The sequence below is a fragment of the Plecotus auritus genome, assembly GCF_963455305.1.
Source record: "Plecotus auritus genome assembly, chromosome: 1".
Lineage (NCBI taxonomy): Eukaryota > Metazoa > Chordata > Mammalia > Chiroptera > Vespertilionidae > Plecotus > Plecotus auritus.
In genome coordinates this window covers 248019298-248036153 of record NC_137770.1, presented here as the reverse complement: position 1 = coordinate 248036153, position 16856 = coordinate 248019298, and the positions used below count along the sequence as shown (strand labels likewise).

Here is a 16856-nt window from a genome sequence, read left to right as displayed (position 1 = left end):
GTCTGCGGAAGCTGGGGAGCCACGACCGCTGCCCGCGGGGCCCGCCGCCCGGCTCTCTTCCCGCGCTAGCCCCGCCCACACCCCCAGGGGAGCCCGGGCGGGTGAGAAGGCCCCGCCCCCCCGAAGAAAAGCAGACATTCAGGACGCAGGAAACCGGAGTGCACCTCTCGTGTTTAATGTTTTTACTTACTGATTTTAAAGAGAGGGAGGGCGAGAGACACCCCCATTTGTTCCCCTTACTGATGCACCCATTGGTTACTTGTGCCCCGACTGGGGACCCACCCGGCAACCTGGGGTACAGGGATGCGGCTCTAACCAACTGGCAGGCCGGCCAGGGCTCCTGTGCTTTTCAATGGCTTGTACCTACCAGGTTGCTAAAAACGTTTTGGGTCCAGCAGCAATACGGAGCTTAGCCCACCTGAGCCTGGGCAGCAGGCCCTGGGCCCTCCATGCCACCCCACAGGGCATAGGTGAAAGCGCAGGATGGAGGCCTGGTCCTGCAGGGCCCCGGGATGCGGGACACAGCCCCTTCAACCAGAACACTGGCCCAGGACCACTGGGCCTGCTCCCTCAGGTGCCTGGAAATGGGCTGAACCCCCACCCCCAGCTAGGAAATCAGAGAGGAAGGTTCTTACAGCAGCTGCCTCCCTTTTCTTCCTTATTCTAACAAAGCACCCACATTGAAGTGAGTACAATGCTATTTTTAGGATGGCTTCTCTCCAACTGCTCCCAAAGCTTGAATATCAGGGGGGAAATATTTCACTTACAGTACATTTAACTTCAGGCTAATGTTTTATTAAATACTGTATCACTTAGCTACAATAGACTTGTCTTTAAGAAATTAACTTTCTTTTGTAGTAAAAACCTCCCTCGGCAGCATCTGAAATTCCATGCTGAGGCTGGGAGTGGTCCTGGCTGCCTTCTCTAATGCCTTCATCTGCTGAGCACCCCAAGGCCCACAAATTCTCTGCTCCCCAGTCCCTTGGGTGAGGTGAGCCAACGGGGTCCATCACCCCTGCTTAAGATTACCAGTTTAAGGGGGCTTAGGTCTCGAGTCTGAGGCTCCTGCAGCCACGCCCCCCAGAGCTGGGTCCTGGCACTGCCCTTTCCAGGGGCCCAGAATACTCAAGAGTGGGCTCAAGCCTTCCCACCAGGAATTGTAAGACACCCCCAGTGCCTTGACCACTGGCACGTCCCCTGCTGAGCCAGGTGGGCCTGTGGGGCTGCGGCCAGGCCTGTGCTTGCGTTCTGACAAGCTTGTGTGGATGTAGGATGTCACTGTGGTGCTTGGTCTTCAGCTCAATGCCTCCCGCCAGGAATCTAAGACGTGGCTCTTCCCTGGACTCTTGGGGGCAGCAGAAGGCACATAGGTAATGACCCTTCAGGGCAGGAGTGGCCCCAGGAGCACACAGCTAGGGATAGGTGACAGAGCAGCCAGTCCCTTGCCCAGATCCTCATGGGGAGCCCAGGGTCTCCATGGGCAGGAGTGGTACTTCCTGGTGGCATCCAGGGGCAGCCACCAGAAAGCTCCAGGTGGTGCCTCATCTGGGGGGGCAGCCAGGTCTCCCCTCCACTGTCAGGCTCTGCCCCAGGTCCTCAGAGCAGCTCCAAGGGGCCAGCAGCAGGAGGACTAAGCACAGCCGTCTGGATGAACCTGGGTCTGGTATGTAAAAAGGGGCAGGTGTGCTCCATAAAGTTAAGGCAAGTGGCCCAGGTGAGGGGCGTCTGAGACACGCCAGACAGCTCAGGGGCCCAGAATACCAGGAGTGGGCCCAAGCCGTGCTCTCTGACCGGTACCCACCTACACCCAGAGGAGTGGGAAATGGAGGCAGAGCCCTGAGACCCATCCCACGGCCCTGCCCGAACTCCAGCAGAGAAGTTCTAGACAAGCCCTCATCCTCTGCAGCTGGGAAAGCAGCCCACGGCCGCTCCCTCGCCCTGGCCTGGCCAAGTCAGCGCACAGCACACACGTCCAGGATGCAGAAGCGCGCACGGCAGGTGGGACAGGGCACACGGCTGGCCAGCCAGGTGTCAGGGCGCTGCGGGTCCTGGCGGCTGGCAAACCACTTGCCCATGCAGGTGAGACACCACATGGGGCGGCAGTAGCACTGTTGGCACTCGCCCTCGGCTGCCTCCTGGCAAGTCTTCACCAGCTTCACACTGGCACGTGTCTGCATGCAGCCGATGCACGCCTCCAGCTCCTGCAGGTGGTACAAGGAGGTCACAGGAGCCCGGCGGACACCCCAGTGGGGCTCCCCCCGCCCCCACCACAGGGACCTGCCCATGGGGGCCCAGCAGTGAGAAAACGCTGCCCAGCCCCACCTGGCTGCTAGGGACCGAGTACGCCGGGTTAACCTCCACCAGGGAGGCGAACGTCTCCAGGAACAGGTCGCCCAGGCTCTGGCGGATGACCACGTTGGCCGCGCTGCGGATGGGCGCCCGGAGCTTCTCGCACAGCTCGCCGTACTCTGTGGAGTTCAGCCTGCACCAAGAGGGGGCTGCTGGGCTGAGGCCACTGGACACAGGCCCCTGTGTAGGGCAGGACCCTGAGCCCAGGTAGCCTGGCCACGACCCTGGGACAGGCGTCAGGGAGGCCCAGGCTGCACCGAGGGTGACCGGGGTGCTCACAACCAAACAGAACATGGAGGCTTGGGCCTAGCCCAGCTGCCAATGAAAAGGAGCCAGCAGAGACAGCCCGGAGCACACAGCCCACAGCCCCGGCGCCGCCTGCTCGCCCCCACAGGACACAGGGAGGACTGCAGCTGAGGCAGAGTCCGGCTCTTGGCAGGTTCAGGACCAAGGAGGGTCCCAGCAGGCTGGCCATGGCCTCACCAGTATGGGAGGACCTCGGCTCCAGCCTAAGCTTCAGAGGTGCAGCCACCAGGCTTCTGTCCTGCCCCACCCCCAAAGTCCCAGTGTGCTCCCGAGAAGGGGCAGAAGGCAGCTGAGCGGACAGCATGGACACAGGAAGTGGGGGTGCTGTGGGGAAACAAGGGGAACGGGGCCAGGGAGGAGGCCAGGGGTGGGTTGCAAGGGCCTTGATCCAGGGTCACACTGGAGGGCCCTCCCACCCATCGCCTCCCAGGACCCAAAGACCAGACCCGGTGCCAGCTGGGCACAGGCCTCAGGGGGCCCAGCCCTGCGCGCCCCGCCGCCTACCGGATGTCGAAGGCCTGCACCGCAGGAATGACACTGGCAACGCGGATGGTGAGGAGCTGCACCGGCAGGTTCGAATCTGGCGAGAGCTCGTGCTGCTGCGACTCCGTCACCGTCAGGTGCACGTCCTGCTGCTGGGCCACATGCACACGGTACGTGGTCACCTTCATCACCCACGTGTCTGTCACGATCACACGGGCACCCGGAGCCCCTGTGGCAAACTTGTCAATCCGCCGGAACTCAGTGTCGACAGAGGAAGCGACAGCCTGCCAGCCCGACTGTGGGAGGGCATAGAGGGCCAGGGTGCGGGCCAGCGGGTGGCAGGCCCACCGGTCCCGGGACCAGTAGTAGATCAGGGTCCAGGAGATGGTGGGCAGGGTCACCGCCAGGAGGAGAAAGAGCCGCCAGGCCTCTGGGGCCTGGCTTGGGGAGTAGAGCCGCTTCTCCGAGGCTGCAAAGCACATGCCCACGTAGTAGCCTGCAGGGGATGGAGCGGCCTCAGCAGAGGTCGGACTGCCAGGCCCACATCCTCCCCCGGTGGTGCCCACTGAGGGTCACAGTGCTGTCTCTGCACCTCCAGGGGGGCCACTTCTCTCGTCCCAGCCCTGGGCTTTGCCCCGGTCAGTGCCCCAGGCCGGTGGGTCTTCCCCACCTCCACAGCTGGCCCGGCTCAGCCCTTGCCCACAGCAGTGATACCATAGGCAAGAGAAAAGCATTTTTAACTTGACACTTTGGTTTTACACGTGTGAGTAACAAAAAAAACTAGCAAAACGTAGAAAGGCAAAAATAAATCCGTGGATCTGGTGTCACCCAACACGGAGCTGCCCATTGGCCCTCCCAGGGGCCCCCTGGCTCTCTGGAGATCAGAGCATGGCCCACCCTAACTGGAACCTCTCGTGCCACATACTGGTAGTAAGCCAAGGATGGGGGCACGTCACCACATGGGAGCCAGTGCCCAGCACAGGCAGGCCAGACTGGGGCCAATCTGCACGTTGAAATGAATGGAGTGGACAGCAAAGGTGTGCAGTGGCTGGTTTGAGATTGCAAAATTAATGGTAAACATTGGCTGTTGGTCTAGTCCAGTGGTCGGCAAACGGCGGCTCGCGAGCCGCCCCCGTTTGCCGCTCTGTTGACTAATGAATTTGCCGACCACCGGTCTAGTCACATCTCAGGACAATCTGTTGTGTTGCAATAGGTATTATGTCAATAAAGTTTCAAAGCTTTTGAAAACGAATTGAAAAAAGTAAAAACAAAGCCCTGTGTCTGGCCACAAGACAGGCTTCACCCACATTTTGAAAGTTGCCAAGAGGGGGAGGGGTTTGGGTGAAAAGGGGAGGAGATTGGGGCTATGAAGCACACAGCACAGGGAATATAATCCATGTTTTAACGAGGTACGCTGCCAGGTGGGTGTCACACTTGGGGGTAAGCACTTCCTACGTTATAGGTTGTACACTTAGAACTAATATAATATTGTAAGTCTACTGTAATTGAAAGATGAAAAACTATGAAGACAGCCCTAGCCAAATTGGCTCAGTGGACAGAGCATCGGCCTGCGGACTGAAGGGTCCCGGGTTTGATTCCGGTCAAGGGCATGGACCTTGGTTGCGGGCACATCCCCCCAGTAGGGGGTGTGCAGGAGGCAGCTGATGGATGTTTCCCTCTCATCGATGTTTCTAGCTCTCTATCCCTCTCCCTTCCTCTCTGTAAAAAATCAATAAAATATATATTTTTTTTAAAAAAGAAAAACTATGAAGACAGGCTCCACCAACTCCTCCAGGTGTGGCCTGCTGGAAGCACTCTGCCCCCTAAGTTCTGGTTCCCACAGACAGCCCCCCTGCACTTCCGACCTCAGCCCAGCCCCCTGGCTGCTCCCCACAACCACCAGGACTTCCGGCTGCTGCGAGCTGAAAACCCTCCCTGTGTCCACAGGCCTGCAGGTGGGGTGGCCACAGCCACCTGCTGTCCCAGCCCTGGGTGTGCCCCATACCCTCCAGAGGTCCTCTACCTAGGACCCCACTCTTCAGCCAGGCCCGACCCATCCGCTGACCGCTCGCTCCCAGAGACCGGCTAGCTAGCACCTGGGTCGCTGCCCAGCACAGCCCCTGAGTGTCCTGGCCACACACAGGCTTTCCAGTCTGCACCTGTGACATCCTCCCCCCGCTCCCCGCCCCCGCCATGATGTCACCCATCTCCGCCTGCCCTCCCCACACCCACTTTCCCAGGCCTGGGCCAAGGCCACCTCGTCCCTCCGTTGGAATCAGTTAACTTGGGTTCCTCTCCTCGGAACTGCGACCCGCCCCAGCTGAGCGAAGCACCCCTCCCCAGGGCTCGGAGCCCGCCTTCTGCCACCTGCAACCGCCCAGCTGCCGCCAGCGTGGAACACACGGGCGGTTGGCCCACCGCCTCGGGCGCTCGGGGCAAGTAGGGATCCCGGAACCCTCCCTCAGAGGGAGGTGTCCCCGCGGCCCAGCCACCTAGGGGGCCCCAGGGCTTGGGAGGGGCGCGGGCCTCACCCAGCGGCAGCAGCGAGTGGCACAGCAGCGTGGCGGCCGTGCGGCGCTGATGGTAGCGCACGAAGGCGGCGTCTTCGCTGCCCAGCCAGCCCGACAGCAGGTTCTGCACCGTGAGCCCGGCCGAGTGGAACTCGGTGGGCGTGAACACGAAGCACACGGCCAGCACCAGGTAGGCCAGCGTGAAGGTGACCTCGGGGCTGTCCATCGCGCCGCCGCCGCCACCCAGACCCGCGGCGAGGCCACCCCCCACGGCGCGGAGAAGGCCCGAGCGTCCCGGTCCCGTAGGGGCCGGGCGGCGCGGGGTGCTCTGGGAGATGGAGTCCCACCACGGGCGGGCGAGAGGCACTCTGGGAAGTGGAGTCACCGCGAAGCCCCGCACACGGCCGGAAGCCGTGAACTGCCTCCAGTCCTCGCGAGGATTCGGCTCCTCCTCAAGACCCGCCTGAGGGCGGTGCTGCACCTGGTCCCATTTCACAGCTGGGGAAACGGAGACTCGGCGAGCGGTCCTCAGGCCCTAGCCTTTTGGCGCCCACAGCACAGCCCGCGACCCCGGGTCGGCGGAGGGCCCCACAGCCACCGCCAGTCCGCGAGCAGCCCTTCCCCCTCACACGCTCGGCGAGCGCCAGCTTCCAAGGACTTCCGGCTCCCGCCGCGCCCAGCGTGCCCCTCGCCCCGGAAGCACATCCGCAGCGCGCTGAGGCCATGGCTGGACGTCGCGCCCTCCTATTGGTCGCTGGCGCTCGGGCGTCATCCCCGACCGCACGCTGATTGGCCGCGCGCACCAACCGTCGGTATTTGAATCGGCGGCGGGCGGACCGAGTCCGGGACTGGCGCCTCCCGTTCCGTCCTCGGCTCTGAGCGGCGGCCGGCAGGTAAGGCGGCTGCTCGCGGCGGGGCGGGCTCCGCTCCAGCCTCGGCCCCTCCGGCGGCAGGTGGGCGCCGGCCGAGTCCACTCCTAACGCGAGCCGCCCTCTCGCGGCTCTTCCTCGGGGGCCGCTGCCCTCAAGGCCCCTCCCCCCCCGGAGCCGCCGACGGCCTCCCCGGCTCTTCGGTCGTCCTCCCGGGCCGTTCGTCCATCGGACAGCCCCCTCGCTGCCCCGGGACCTCGTCCAGCCTCCACCCCCACCCCTCGCTGCTCCCTGCGAGGGCGCGTCCCCGCCAGCCCCCTGCCGCAGCCCCGCGGCCCTCAGCCGGGAGCGTCCCCACCACCGGCTCCTCCCGCACCCGCGGCCACACCTGGGCCCGTGGGCTGCAGAAGCCGAGCCTGAGCCTGACAGCGGCCGTCGGCGGTGCCGCCCCTCCCCAGGCCGGGAAGGGCGCCTGCCCTGTGTCACCCAGCTGCCAAGGCCAGACACCCCGGTCCCCCTAGTTTATCTTTCCTGCGTCCGCACGAGCGGTGCCCGCCGGCCGGCCCACGCCCCTTTCTTTCCAGGCCGCCCTGCCCCCTGGCCTTGCCCTCAGCCACACGACCCCCGGGCCCGGCCCCGCCCAGCGCGGCTGCTCCTCCTCGGTTGTCATGTCGGTGACCATCGCAGGGGCTGCGGGAAGGAGGAGCGGCCGGACTGGAGGCCCCGCTGTGGAAGCTCCTGGCTCCGCTTGGGAAGGCCTGGCAGCCCCGCCTCCCTGCTGTTTCCTGTGGGGCCCGGGGCTCTGCCCCCCCAATTTCCTCCCAGGCCAGCACTCACTGTCTCCTGACTTCTACCACAGAGTCCGGGCGAGAACCTGGTTCTCCCCTGTAGCCGCCAGCCCCGTGGACGCGGGACAGGACCGCCCCTCCCTGCAGGGCCCCTCCCAATGTGCCTGGGGGCGGGGAGCCCTCGGTGACACCGCTGCCTGCCCCTCCAGGATGAGTCTGCTGATCCCCAGTGACGAGAATGTCACCACCGCCGCCGACAGGCGCGCAGAAAGCTGCGACTTCCTGTTTGCACCACCCGACCTCAGCGGAAGGTCGCCAGTGCTCCGTCCTTCCCAGAAGGAGAATGTGCCGCCCAAGAGCACGGCCAGAGCTCTGAAGGTGGGTGCCGTGCCCTCTGCCCGCCCCGGGTCCCTCGGCCTGCTTTGCTGGCACTTCTGAGCCGAGGGCGAGAGGCTGGCCAGGTGGGGGCCGAAGACGAAGGGCTGAGCAGGTGCTCCCTCCCCAACAGGTGACTTTCCAGACGCCTCGGCGGGACCCGCACACACACAGGATCTTGACCCCCGGCATGAGCAGCAACCTGGAGGCTTGCTGTGCTTCGGGTAACGCCGTCGGAACAGAGAGCCCTGCTCGAGCCTGGACCCACCGGGAGGAGTAAGTGCTGCTCTGTGCCGTCTGGTGGGCGTGGCGGGCGGCTGTGTTTGCTGTCTGTTGCCTCTGGGCTTCTCCGGTCTGCGCTGAGCTTGGCAGTGGGAGCCCAGAGCACTTGGCACCTCAGGGCCCTGGCCAGCAAGCTGGCCTCGCTTCCCGTTCCTCTGACTTCACAGAGCGCCCCGACCACGCCTCTGTGGCTCCGCCTCTTTTTTCTGCATCCACTGGTCTCCCCTTGCCTGCGACTCGGCCGCGTGTCCTTCACGCCAAACCTTGGAGACGCGCAGGCAGATGGCTCGTTCAGGGCTTGTCTGTGGGGCCTGGTCGGATCGCGGCGGGGATCGGGGTTAAACCCCAGCCTTTCACCAGGAGGCGTCGCACCACAGCCTCCCCGGGCGTTAGGTGTTTGGCGTGGCTGGTGGTCGGAGGAGCAGGTGCGCAGCTCTGTCTGCCTCTGTCTGAACAGGAGGACCCTGCTGGGGGCCCTTCTCCCGAATTTGGCTGAACTGACCCCCCGGGCCGCCAGGGACCCTCGGACTCCAGAGTGGGGAGGGGCCTCAGGCACGTTGTTCTGACTTTTCCTGACTTACGCTGGTTAAAACTTGCCTTTTCTCTTAAGCAGTTTCAGAGGTACAGAGAAAGGGATTTGAGTAAAACGTCCCCACCAGACCCTTCACCTACCTTGTGCAAAGCATCCTTGGGCCGTGTTCCCGTTCCCTGTAGAAGCTTCTGGAACCTGTATCTGTTTCTCTCCCCAGGTTTCCTTGCTACTTTTCAAAGTCATTTTGTATTTTCTTTTTGAAATTTAACTGAGAGAGGTTAGAGTGACTCAGGTACTGTCGTTTCATAGCAACACCAAGGAGGAAGGGAAGCCGGCTGCTCAGACGCCGCTCCCTGGCACTGAGTGACCTATGGGGGCACATGCTGTGCAAGTTTAGCCTGAGGACAGGGTTCACAGAATGTTCTTTTTTTCTGTCTTTATGATGTTTTCAGTGTAGACAAAAACCTACTTAAAAAGCCAGCGGGTTCAGTAGTGTTGACTGAGTCTGTTTTTAAAAGCCAACAGTTCACCAGAGAAGTGGACACCAAACCCACCAATGAAACTCCACAGAGACCTGCCGTGGCTGCCGCCCACCCCCCTCCGGAGGACGCGAGACCAGCCTCTGAAGACGGGCATCGCTGCCAGCCTGCCTCCACACCCCAGGCCTGCCCGGACCCCTCCAGCTGTCCCCAGGCCCCCGTGAGTCTTGAAAACCAGTTCCCATCTCCACAAGGACTGTCTGACGGCCCTGTGCGAGGCTTGGAGGAAAACGATGGTTCTTACTCACTGGAGAAAACCATTGCACCCACCCCTGAAGTTCTAGAAGATCCTCCCAGGGTCACATCCCCAGACAGAACAGAGTACCCTCCCAGAGCCACAGGAGAGAGCTCAAACGGACCCCCTGCCTCCTCAGCCGAGGCCCCCTCGCCCCCCGCTGCTCACCCCCAAGAAGCCCTCGGAGAAGACCCCGCCACAGACCTGCCTGGGGCCCTGGCCAGCCCTAAAGACACTTCTGGTCCTGAGAGCACGGCCCCAGCCGGTCCTCTGGAGGCTGGAGGGGCGACGGCCCCAGGTCCTCAGGAGGAGGAGACCAGTGGCCAAACGGCCGGCTCTTCGGGCAAGGGGCCCATAAGGCTAGAGTTTGACTTTTCTGACGATGCCACCAGCAAAAGGCCACGCCCACCAAGGAAACTGGGGAGGAGACCAGAGGCGAGGCAGGAAGCGCCCCCTGAGGAGGCAGGCGAGGGTCCCGTTCCTCCTCCCCCGGGGTCTTACAGCCTGGACTGGGACAAGCTGGAAGACCCAAACTTCAACCCGTTCGGAGGCCATGGAGAGCCCCGTGCCCCGGAACGACCCCAGGGCCGGCCGGCGGGGCCTGGGGCTGCAGGCGACTCACCTCCGAGCAGGTAGGTGAGGGTGGCCGTGTCAGGTGACTGCTCCATGATTGGTGCGGAGGCCCCGGGACCAGAAATGCACTTCCTTGCCCAAGAAGGGGCCTCGGCCGGGGGCTGGTGTGAAGTAGCTGGACGGGCAGGGCCCCGCCATGTCAGCACCCTCCGTGGGCAGAGAGAGGAGATACAGCCCCGGCACCGAGGGCTGTCGGCACCTATGCCCACGGGTCCTCACGCCGCGGCTGCTCTGGGGCAGCTGCTTGGTGGCCGCCCGGTGTCGGGTCACGAGGAGCTTGGCCGGGCCCGGAGCTCACACCTGCACCAGAGCCCTGACCACCCTGCTGGCCCGGTGCTGGTGCTTCCCAGAGAGGCCGCCCTCCTGCCACTCGGCCTCTTGTCCGGTTTCCTGGTAAAAGGACGAGTGGACCGCGGGGTCGCCGCCATTGAGTAAAGCCCTCAGAGCTCCCACCTGCTTCCAAGTCCTGGGAGGCTCGGGTTCTCTTGCAGGGGAGGGAGGGTGGGCGGGCATCGCCGGCCGCCATCACAGCCCTGGGCCTGGCTTTCTGGGTGAGGAGGGCGCACAGGGCAGGATCGGGGTGCGGGGTGTGGGCCCTGGTGACCCCGTCTCTTCAGGCAGGTGCCTCCAGCCTTGGCAGATGGCACACCTGTGATGCAGACCACAGCGGGGACGACGGGACCGGTGGGCGAGGTACGGAGTGTGCCCGGGAGGGAGCACGTTTTCCCACGGTCACCGGTGCTCCCGTGTCCTAATAAAGCAGAGGGCGGTCAGTGGTGACCAGGGGGACACACCGCTGCCCACCCCCGACCCCCACACCCTCTTCTTGATGAGACTGGTGAGGCTGAGGCCCCACCCGGGACCTCGACTTCTCGAGATGCTCAAACTGAGCCAACCCGGTGACCTTCCTCTTCCGTTCAGGAGGGAACCGCGACTCCTCCAGAGCCAGCAGCTGCCCCCAGCCGTCCGGGCACTGAGCCCACAGCTCCTGCCGCCGGCCCAGCGCCCCCCGCTCTGCAGGGGCCCGAGCCTGCCTGGGACCCGAGGGAGGAGCACTTCCAAGACGCAGCTGAGGGTGCGTGTCCCTGGTCCTCCCTCTGCTGTCGGCTTGCCTACGTGAGCGTGTGTGTTGAGTGGCGTTTGCAAGCAGCTGGGTTCCCTGGCTGAGCCAGGCCCTCAGGCAGAAGCCGGTTATGAAAGGGGCATTCCGGGAGGTTCCTTCAGGAAGCCTTCCACGCGTGCGCAGCGGTTACGCTGGCCCTTCCTACAGGGAGGGGTGGCCTCTGGCGGACGGTGCGCCCAGCGAGACCACGTGACTGAGCTGCTTTAAGAGACATGAGGCTGCTGGACCAGGTCACCCCTCTGGCTCCTAGAAACCCTCAGGCACAGAGGAGATGGGAAGTGGGGGTGGGGCTCCCCTGGCAGGACAAGCACGCGCCCTCGGCAGGGGCACCGGGAGCCAGGGAGGGACTGCGCTGGGCAGGCCGCCACTCCCAGGGGACCCAGCCACGGGGTGGGTTTTGAGTCCACTTCTGTCGCTGAGCACGTTGTCAGGTTGGCCCGTGTTGCAGCGTGAATGACCCGCGTGTGGACAGAGCAGCTCGTTAGGCGCTCCCCAGCGGGTGGGCTGCTGTGTGGTTCCACTTCAGCTGCGTGAGTGCGTGCACACGGGGTGCGCGTACGGGTTCCCTGTCTTTCGGGTGGAAGTACCTGCTCCACGTACCTAATGTCCTGAGGGGCTGTGCTTTCCCACGGGGTCTGCACCGTCTCCTCCCAGGGCCGGGGGAGGGGGGGCGGTTCCCCGCTTCTCAGTCTGGCCCACACCGCTGTCTGGCTGTGTGACTCTCGCCTCCCAGCGGGGCTGCAGCAGGTCTGGGGCTGCGATCTGCACTCCTGGTGACGTGACGGGGAGCACCTTCCTTCCCGTGCTCCTGGCCTTCGTGTCTCCTGAGGAGGAGCGGCGGCTCGGGCCCTCCGCCTGCTCAGCTGCCTTTGGTGGTGACTACGGGTTCTGGTGTTTTCTGGAGGAGGGTCCGAGCAGATATGTGACGTGCAGACACGCTCTCCTGGGGGCTCCTCCCGTGTGGATGGCGCCCTTGGCAGCACACGCGTTCACTTCGAGTCCGTGTCCGTGTTCCCTTTTGCTGTTTGTGATGTTGGTGTCCAGCCGACGCGCTCATTGCCAGAGCCGGTCGTGAAGGCTGACCGTGGGAGCTGTATAGTTTAGCTCGTGTATTAGGGCTCTGCCCCATTTTCAGTTAGTCTCACGTATGGCGTGAGGCACCCTTTGTTTTTCAAGCAAACGTTACGTCATCAGAGACTCAGGACTCACCTGGGGTCGTTCCAACAGTGGTTCTCAGCCGGACCGGTTACCCCCCGGGGACCTTTTGGTTGTCACCCCTAGGGTTGCTTCCCAACACCCAGCAGTGCCCAGCACGGCCCACAAAACAGCCTGGTGGGGGTGGGGAGGCACAGCTGGGTGCTGGCAGTGTGAGTGGGGGCTCCGGGGGCGCCCCTGCAGTGAGGAAGCTGCCGGCCGGCCTTTGTTTCGACGGGGAAGCACGGTCTGCCGTGTGTGGGGTGCCGGCAGCGGCGGCACTGACTGCTCCCTCAGTTCTAGGCATGGGGGTCGACGTGGACTACCTGGAGCAGTTCGGGACATCCCAGGTGAGCACCCACCTGCCTTCCTGAGGGTGGGGCTCAGGGGGCACTTTCCTAGCGCAGCTGTCACACTGGGCAGCCTGGACGATGCTCAGGCTGAGCGTCAGGCTGTCCGGGCCTCTCCTGCAGCCGCTTTCCTTAGCCACATCCCGGGGTCCCCGCAGAGCCCTATCCCGGCCCCCGAGCCACTCGAGAGCACGCCGCGGGGGTCAGTCCCCCTGGGAGGCGTCGGTGCAGTGAGCACTCGGGCCCTTTGGTCGCCTCACCCTGGGGGCTGCTGTCAGTCAGGGTGAGGGGGACCCAGTTGACACGCCCGCCCCCTTCAGTTTAAGGAGTCAGCCCTGAGGAAGCAGTCCCTGTACCTCAAGTTCGACCCGCTCCTCAAGGACAGCCCTGAGAGGCCCGGGCCCGCGGCCCCCAAGACCAGCAGGTAGGCCGGCCTCTGCGGGGGCTCCGTGCGCGGTTGGAGGTGCGCGGGGATCAGAGACCTCCAGGCTGGGTCTTCATGACTCAGCTTCTGAGCGATGCCCCCTAATAGTGGGTTTGAAAGGGCGACGTCGGGAGATCTGACCCGCGTGTGCGCGCCTGTGCTCCGCTCTGCTTTCAGCGTGCCGGGCGCCGAGGCGCCTTCCTGTGGGGGCCCGCCCGAGGGCCCGCTGGTGGACCTGGACTTCGCGGCGGGGCCGGGCCTTGCTGTGAGTGCTGCTCCCTTTGTCGCGTAAGGGACGGGTTTTATGGTCGGGCATCTGAAGGGTCAGAGGTCAGTGGGCGGGGGGCCCCTGCTTGTCTCTGGTCACTATGCAGTCCTGGAGCCTCCTGCCCCCCAGGACTGTCCTCCCTGACCACAGGGCGGGGCTGGATGGGAGAGGAGCTTGGGGCCCAGCTGGTCTCTGTCGCCCCACAGGTGCCCCCACCTCCATGTGTGCTCAGGCCCGAGGGCCCCCTCGTGGACGTGCTGCAGTACAGCCAGAGGGACCTGGATGCGGCGGTGAGGGCGAGGCCTGGGGAGGGGGGTGCTGCTGGGCTGGGACCCCAGGTGTCCACTTACTCAGCCGGCCGTCGCCCAGCTGGCACACGCTCCCAGGCTGTGCCCACCGGCAGCTGTGTCCTGCCCTGGCCTCACTGCCCCCGGCCCTGAGCTGCCTCCAGTGTGGTGGTCTCTCTGCCACCACCCCCTTCCCCTCCCAAGCTGCTCCCCAGCCTGGCCTGTAGCAAGAGGCGTCCCCAGCCCACACCCCACACACAGGCGTGGGACCCCCCAGAACAGACCTGCCCACGAAGGGGAGCTTGATGGGCTCACACCCCAGGGGGACCCGGGCTCTCAGTGGGCACCTGCTGGTCGACTGGTGATGTTCACGCCTCTTCTGTGTAGGTGGAGGCAGCACAGAAGGAGGTCCTGCAGCTGAGGAGCCAGTGTGAGGAACTGCACCAGAAAAACCTGGAGATGGGGTGGGGCCTGCGGGGGACCTGGGGATGGGGTGGGGCCTGCGGGGGACCTCGGGATGGGGTGGGGCCTACGGGGGACCTGGGGATGGGGTGGGGCCTGCGGGGTGACCTGGGGATGGGGTGGGGCCTACGGGGGACCTGGGGATGGGGTGGGGCCTGCGGGGGACCTCGGGATGGGGTGGGGCCTACGGGGGACCTGGGGATGGGGTGGGGCCTGCGGGGGGACCTGGGGATGGGGTGGGGCCTGCGGGGGACCTCGGGATGGGGTGGGGCCTACGGGGGACCTGGGGATGGGGTGGGGCCTGCGGGGGACCTCGGGATGGGGTGGGGCCTACGGGGGACCTGGGGATGGGGTGGGGCCTGCGGGGGGACCTGGGGATGGGGTGGGGCCTGCGGGGGACCTCGGGATGGGGTGGGGCCTGCGGGGCTGGCGAGGCTGCAGTGGGGGAGTGGCCCGCCATGGCGCTCACACGCATCTCCTCCCACAGGAAGGTCATGGACGGGTACGAGAGCTTCATGTACCAGGCGATGGGTAAGTGTGCGGCCCTGAGCCCCTTTCTAACAGCAGCTCCCGCCTCGGAGCCACAGCCCCCAGCGTAGAGCAGCCCAGGCCAGTGCGGAAGCAGCTGGGGTCAGGGCGACCGGGTCAGGCTGTGGGCTGGTGCTCACAGTTCCCAAATGGGCCAGGACCCGAGCCAGTAGCTGGGACCACGGGACGGGTAGGGTCCTCCCATGGCATGTCCAGCTTCACCCTCTGTGGGCATCGGCTCTGGGTGTGTCCAGGCTGGGCTGGGGGTGGGGGCACCCTGCCTCTCCCTGGGCCAGGGACTCAGGTTCCAGAGGCCTCCAACTGTGGGGACAGGTGTCACCGCGGGCTCTGCTGCCGGGCCCTGGGTTCCTGTCCACTCCTGGGGTTCCGGGACCTGGTGTTGAGGAAGTGCTGTGCTCTGGGCACTTGGGCCCCAGGTCCTGCTCTGGGAGAGCAGGTGGGAGGGGTCTGGTCACCTTCCTCCGGCGGGACCTCCGGGTGCTGCGGCTGACGCTGCCCCCTCGCCTCCGTCCCACTGTCCCCGCCCTCGGTCGTCCATGGGGAGACTGCCCCCTAACCCCGGGTGCCTTTCCCTTTTCCAGAGGAGGCTCAGAAACAGCAGGAACTTGCCAAAGCCGAGATCCAGAAGGTTCTGAAAGAAAAAGACCAGCTGAGCACAGATCTGAGCTCCATGGAGAAGTCCTTCTCCGACCTCTTCAAGCGGTTTGAGAAGCAGAAGGAGGCGATCGAGGGCTACCGGACGGTAGGGGGGCTCTGCCCTGTGACCCCGCCTTGTCCTGCTCAGTCCCCAGCCCATCGGGCAGGAGCTGCCCTCCCCACCGGGTCCTGGTCCCTTAAACTCGCACCTGGCTAAGCCTGCTCTGCGCTGGGCTGTGCGGCCAGTCCCACCAATGGGCCGGGGCAGGGTGGGGTGCTGTCGGCCCGGGGAGGCTCCTGTGAGCAGAGGAGCTGGAGGCACAGCCTGGGCAGGACCATGCAGGCCCAGCGGATGCCCTGGTGACAGCGGGCACCGAGGAGCCAGCGCTGCCTTCCGGAGGAGGCCTGGCCAGGTCCCCCTCAGGGCCCCCAGCTGGGCATGTGCAGGAGTCGGGGCACGCAGGGCTGCAGGGAGGGAAGCTCTGGTGCCAGGCAGGCTCGTGGGGGGCAGGAGGCAATGACGCCATTGGGGTCGGGGTCAGGCCTGGTGTCCAGGGATGGGGAGGCCTGGGCTGTGTGTGGAGGGCCTTTTCCAAAAGAAAAGCAGCAAGTGCTGCTTCCGCGGCCCTTCCTCGTCCGAGCTGCTGCTGGGGGGACGTCCCAGGGGGCCTGGCCGGGGCCTCGCACACCTGACCCCAGAGCAGCGAACAGGCAGCAGTAATGACCCTTCCCCTTAAAGAATGAAGAGTCACTGAAGAAGTGTGTGGAGGACTACATTGTCAGGGTCCAGAAGGAAGGCCAGCGGTACCAGGCGCTGAAGGCCCACGCGGAGGAGAAGCTGCGGCTGTGAGTACGGGACGCCGTGGGCAGAGGGGGTGACGGGGGAGGAAGGTGAGGCTGAGCCCGCTCTCCCCATGTGCAGGGCCAACGAGGAGATCGCCCAGGTCCGGAGCAAGGCCCAGGCGGAGGCGCTGGCCTTCCAGGCGAGCCTGCGGAAGGAGCAGATGCGTGTCCAGTCGCTGGAGAAGGCCGTGGAGCAGAAGGTGGGTGCAGCCTGAGGCCCCCCTGTGGTTTGGGACCTGCCCTGTCACGGGCCCCGTGGCCGGCTGGCTCCCGAGCTGGGCCACTACCCTCTTCCCAAACTCCTCTCCGTGCCAGCCCAGGTGCCACCCGGGCCCCTGCTGCCACGTCTGAGCACTGGGAGATGGAGGGGTTTGACGTTCCTCTTTCAGACGAAAGAAAATGACGAGCTGACCAGAATCTGTGACGACCTCATTTCCAAGATGGAGAAGATCTGACATGGGGGTCCCCGCCCTGCACACACCCGCCCTCCTGTCTGTCTGTCTGTCTGTTAGGTTTCACATTCTTTCTCCTCTCCTCACCTCAGCTCGTGTTTAAACTGATTATTTTAGAAAGGAGACTAAATAAAATTCGAGATTAGCACTGAAGTTGCTCTCTCTCTCTTTTTTTTTTTTTTTAATATATTTTATTGACTTCTTATAGAGAGGAAGAGAGAGGGATAGAGTTAGAAACCGATCAGCTGCCTCCTGCACACCTCCCACTGGGGATGTGCCTGCAACCAAGGCACATGCCCTTGACTAGAATCGAACCCGGGACCCTTCAGTCCGCAGGCCGACGCTCTATCCACTGAGCCACACCGGT

The 16856-nt window shown here is 64.4% G+C and overlaps 2 protein-coding genes across 2 annotated transcripts; one reads left to right on the top strand and one right to left on the bottom strand.

Moving 5' to 3' along the window:
- Positions 1 to 152: 152 nt before the first annotated feature.
- TMEM129 (transmembrane protein 129, E3 ubiquitin ligase) lies at positions 153 to 6326 on the bottom strand. The gene is made up of 4 exons (XM_080685597.1): positions 5670 to 6326; positions 3160 to 3634; positions 2323 to 2482; positions 153 to 2201 (listed from the first exon to the last, which is right to left on the bottom strand). Exons 1-4 carry the CDS (start codon positions 5872 to 5874, stop codon positions 1953 to 1955), a joined length of 1089 nt encoding a protein of 362 aa, XP_080541723.1. The 5' UTR covers positions 5875 to 6326; the 3' UTR covers positions 153 to 1952.
- A 94-nt stretch (positions 6327 to 6420) lies between these two features.
- Positions 6421 to 16640, top strand: TACC3 (transforming acidic coiled-coil containing protein 3). Its single transcript, XM_080666670.1, has 16 exons — positions 6421 to 6541; positions 7515 to 7683; positions 7814 to 7956; positions 9013 to 9900; positions 10519 to 10594; positions 10823 to 10976; positions 12516 to 12568; positions 12889 to 12992; positions 13170 to 13257; positions 13467 to 13550; positions 13935 to 14011; positions 14497 to 14540; positions 15140 to 15300; positions 15934 to 16040; positions 16117 to 16237; positions 16427 to 16640. The coding sequence occupies exons 2-16, from the start codon at positions 7516 to 7518 to the stop codon at positions 16490 to 16492; spliced, it is 2334 nt and encodes a 777-aa protein (XP_080522796.1). The 5' UTR covers positions 6421 to 6541; position 7515; the 3' UTR covers positions 16493 to 16640.
- The last annotated feature ends 216 nt before the right edge of the window (positions 16641 to 16856 follow it).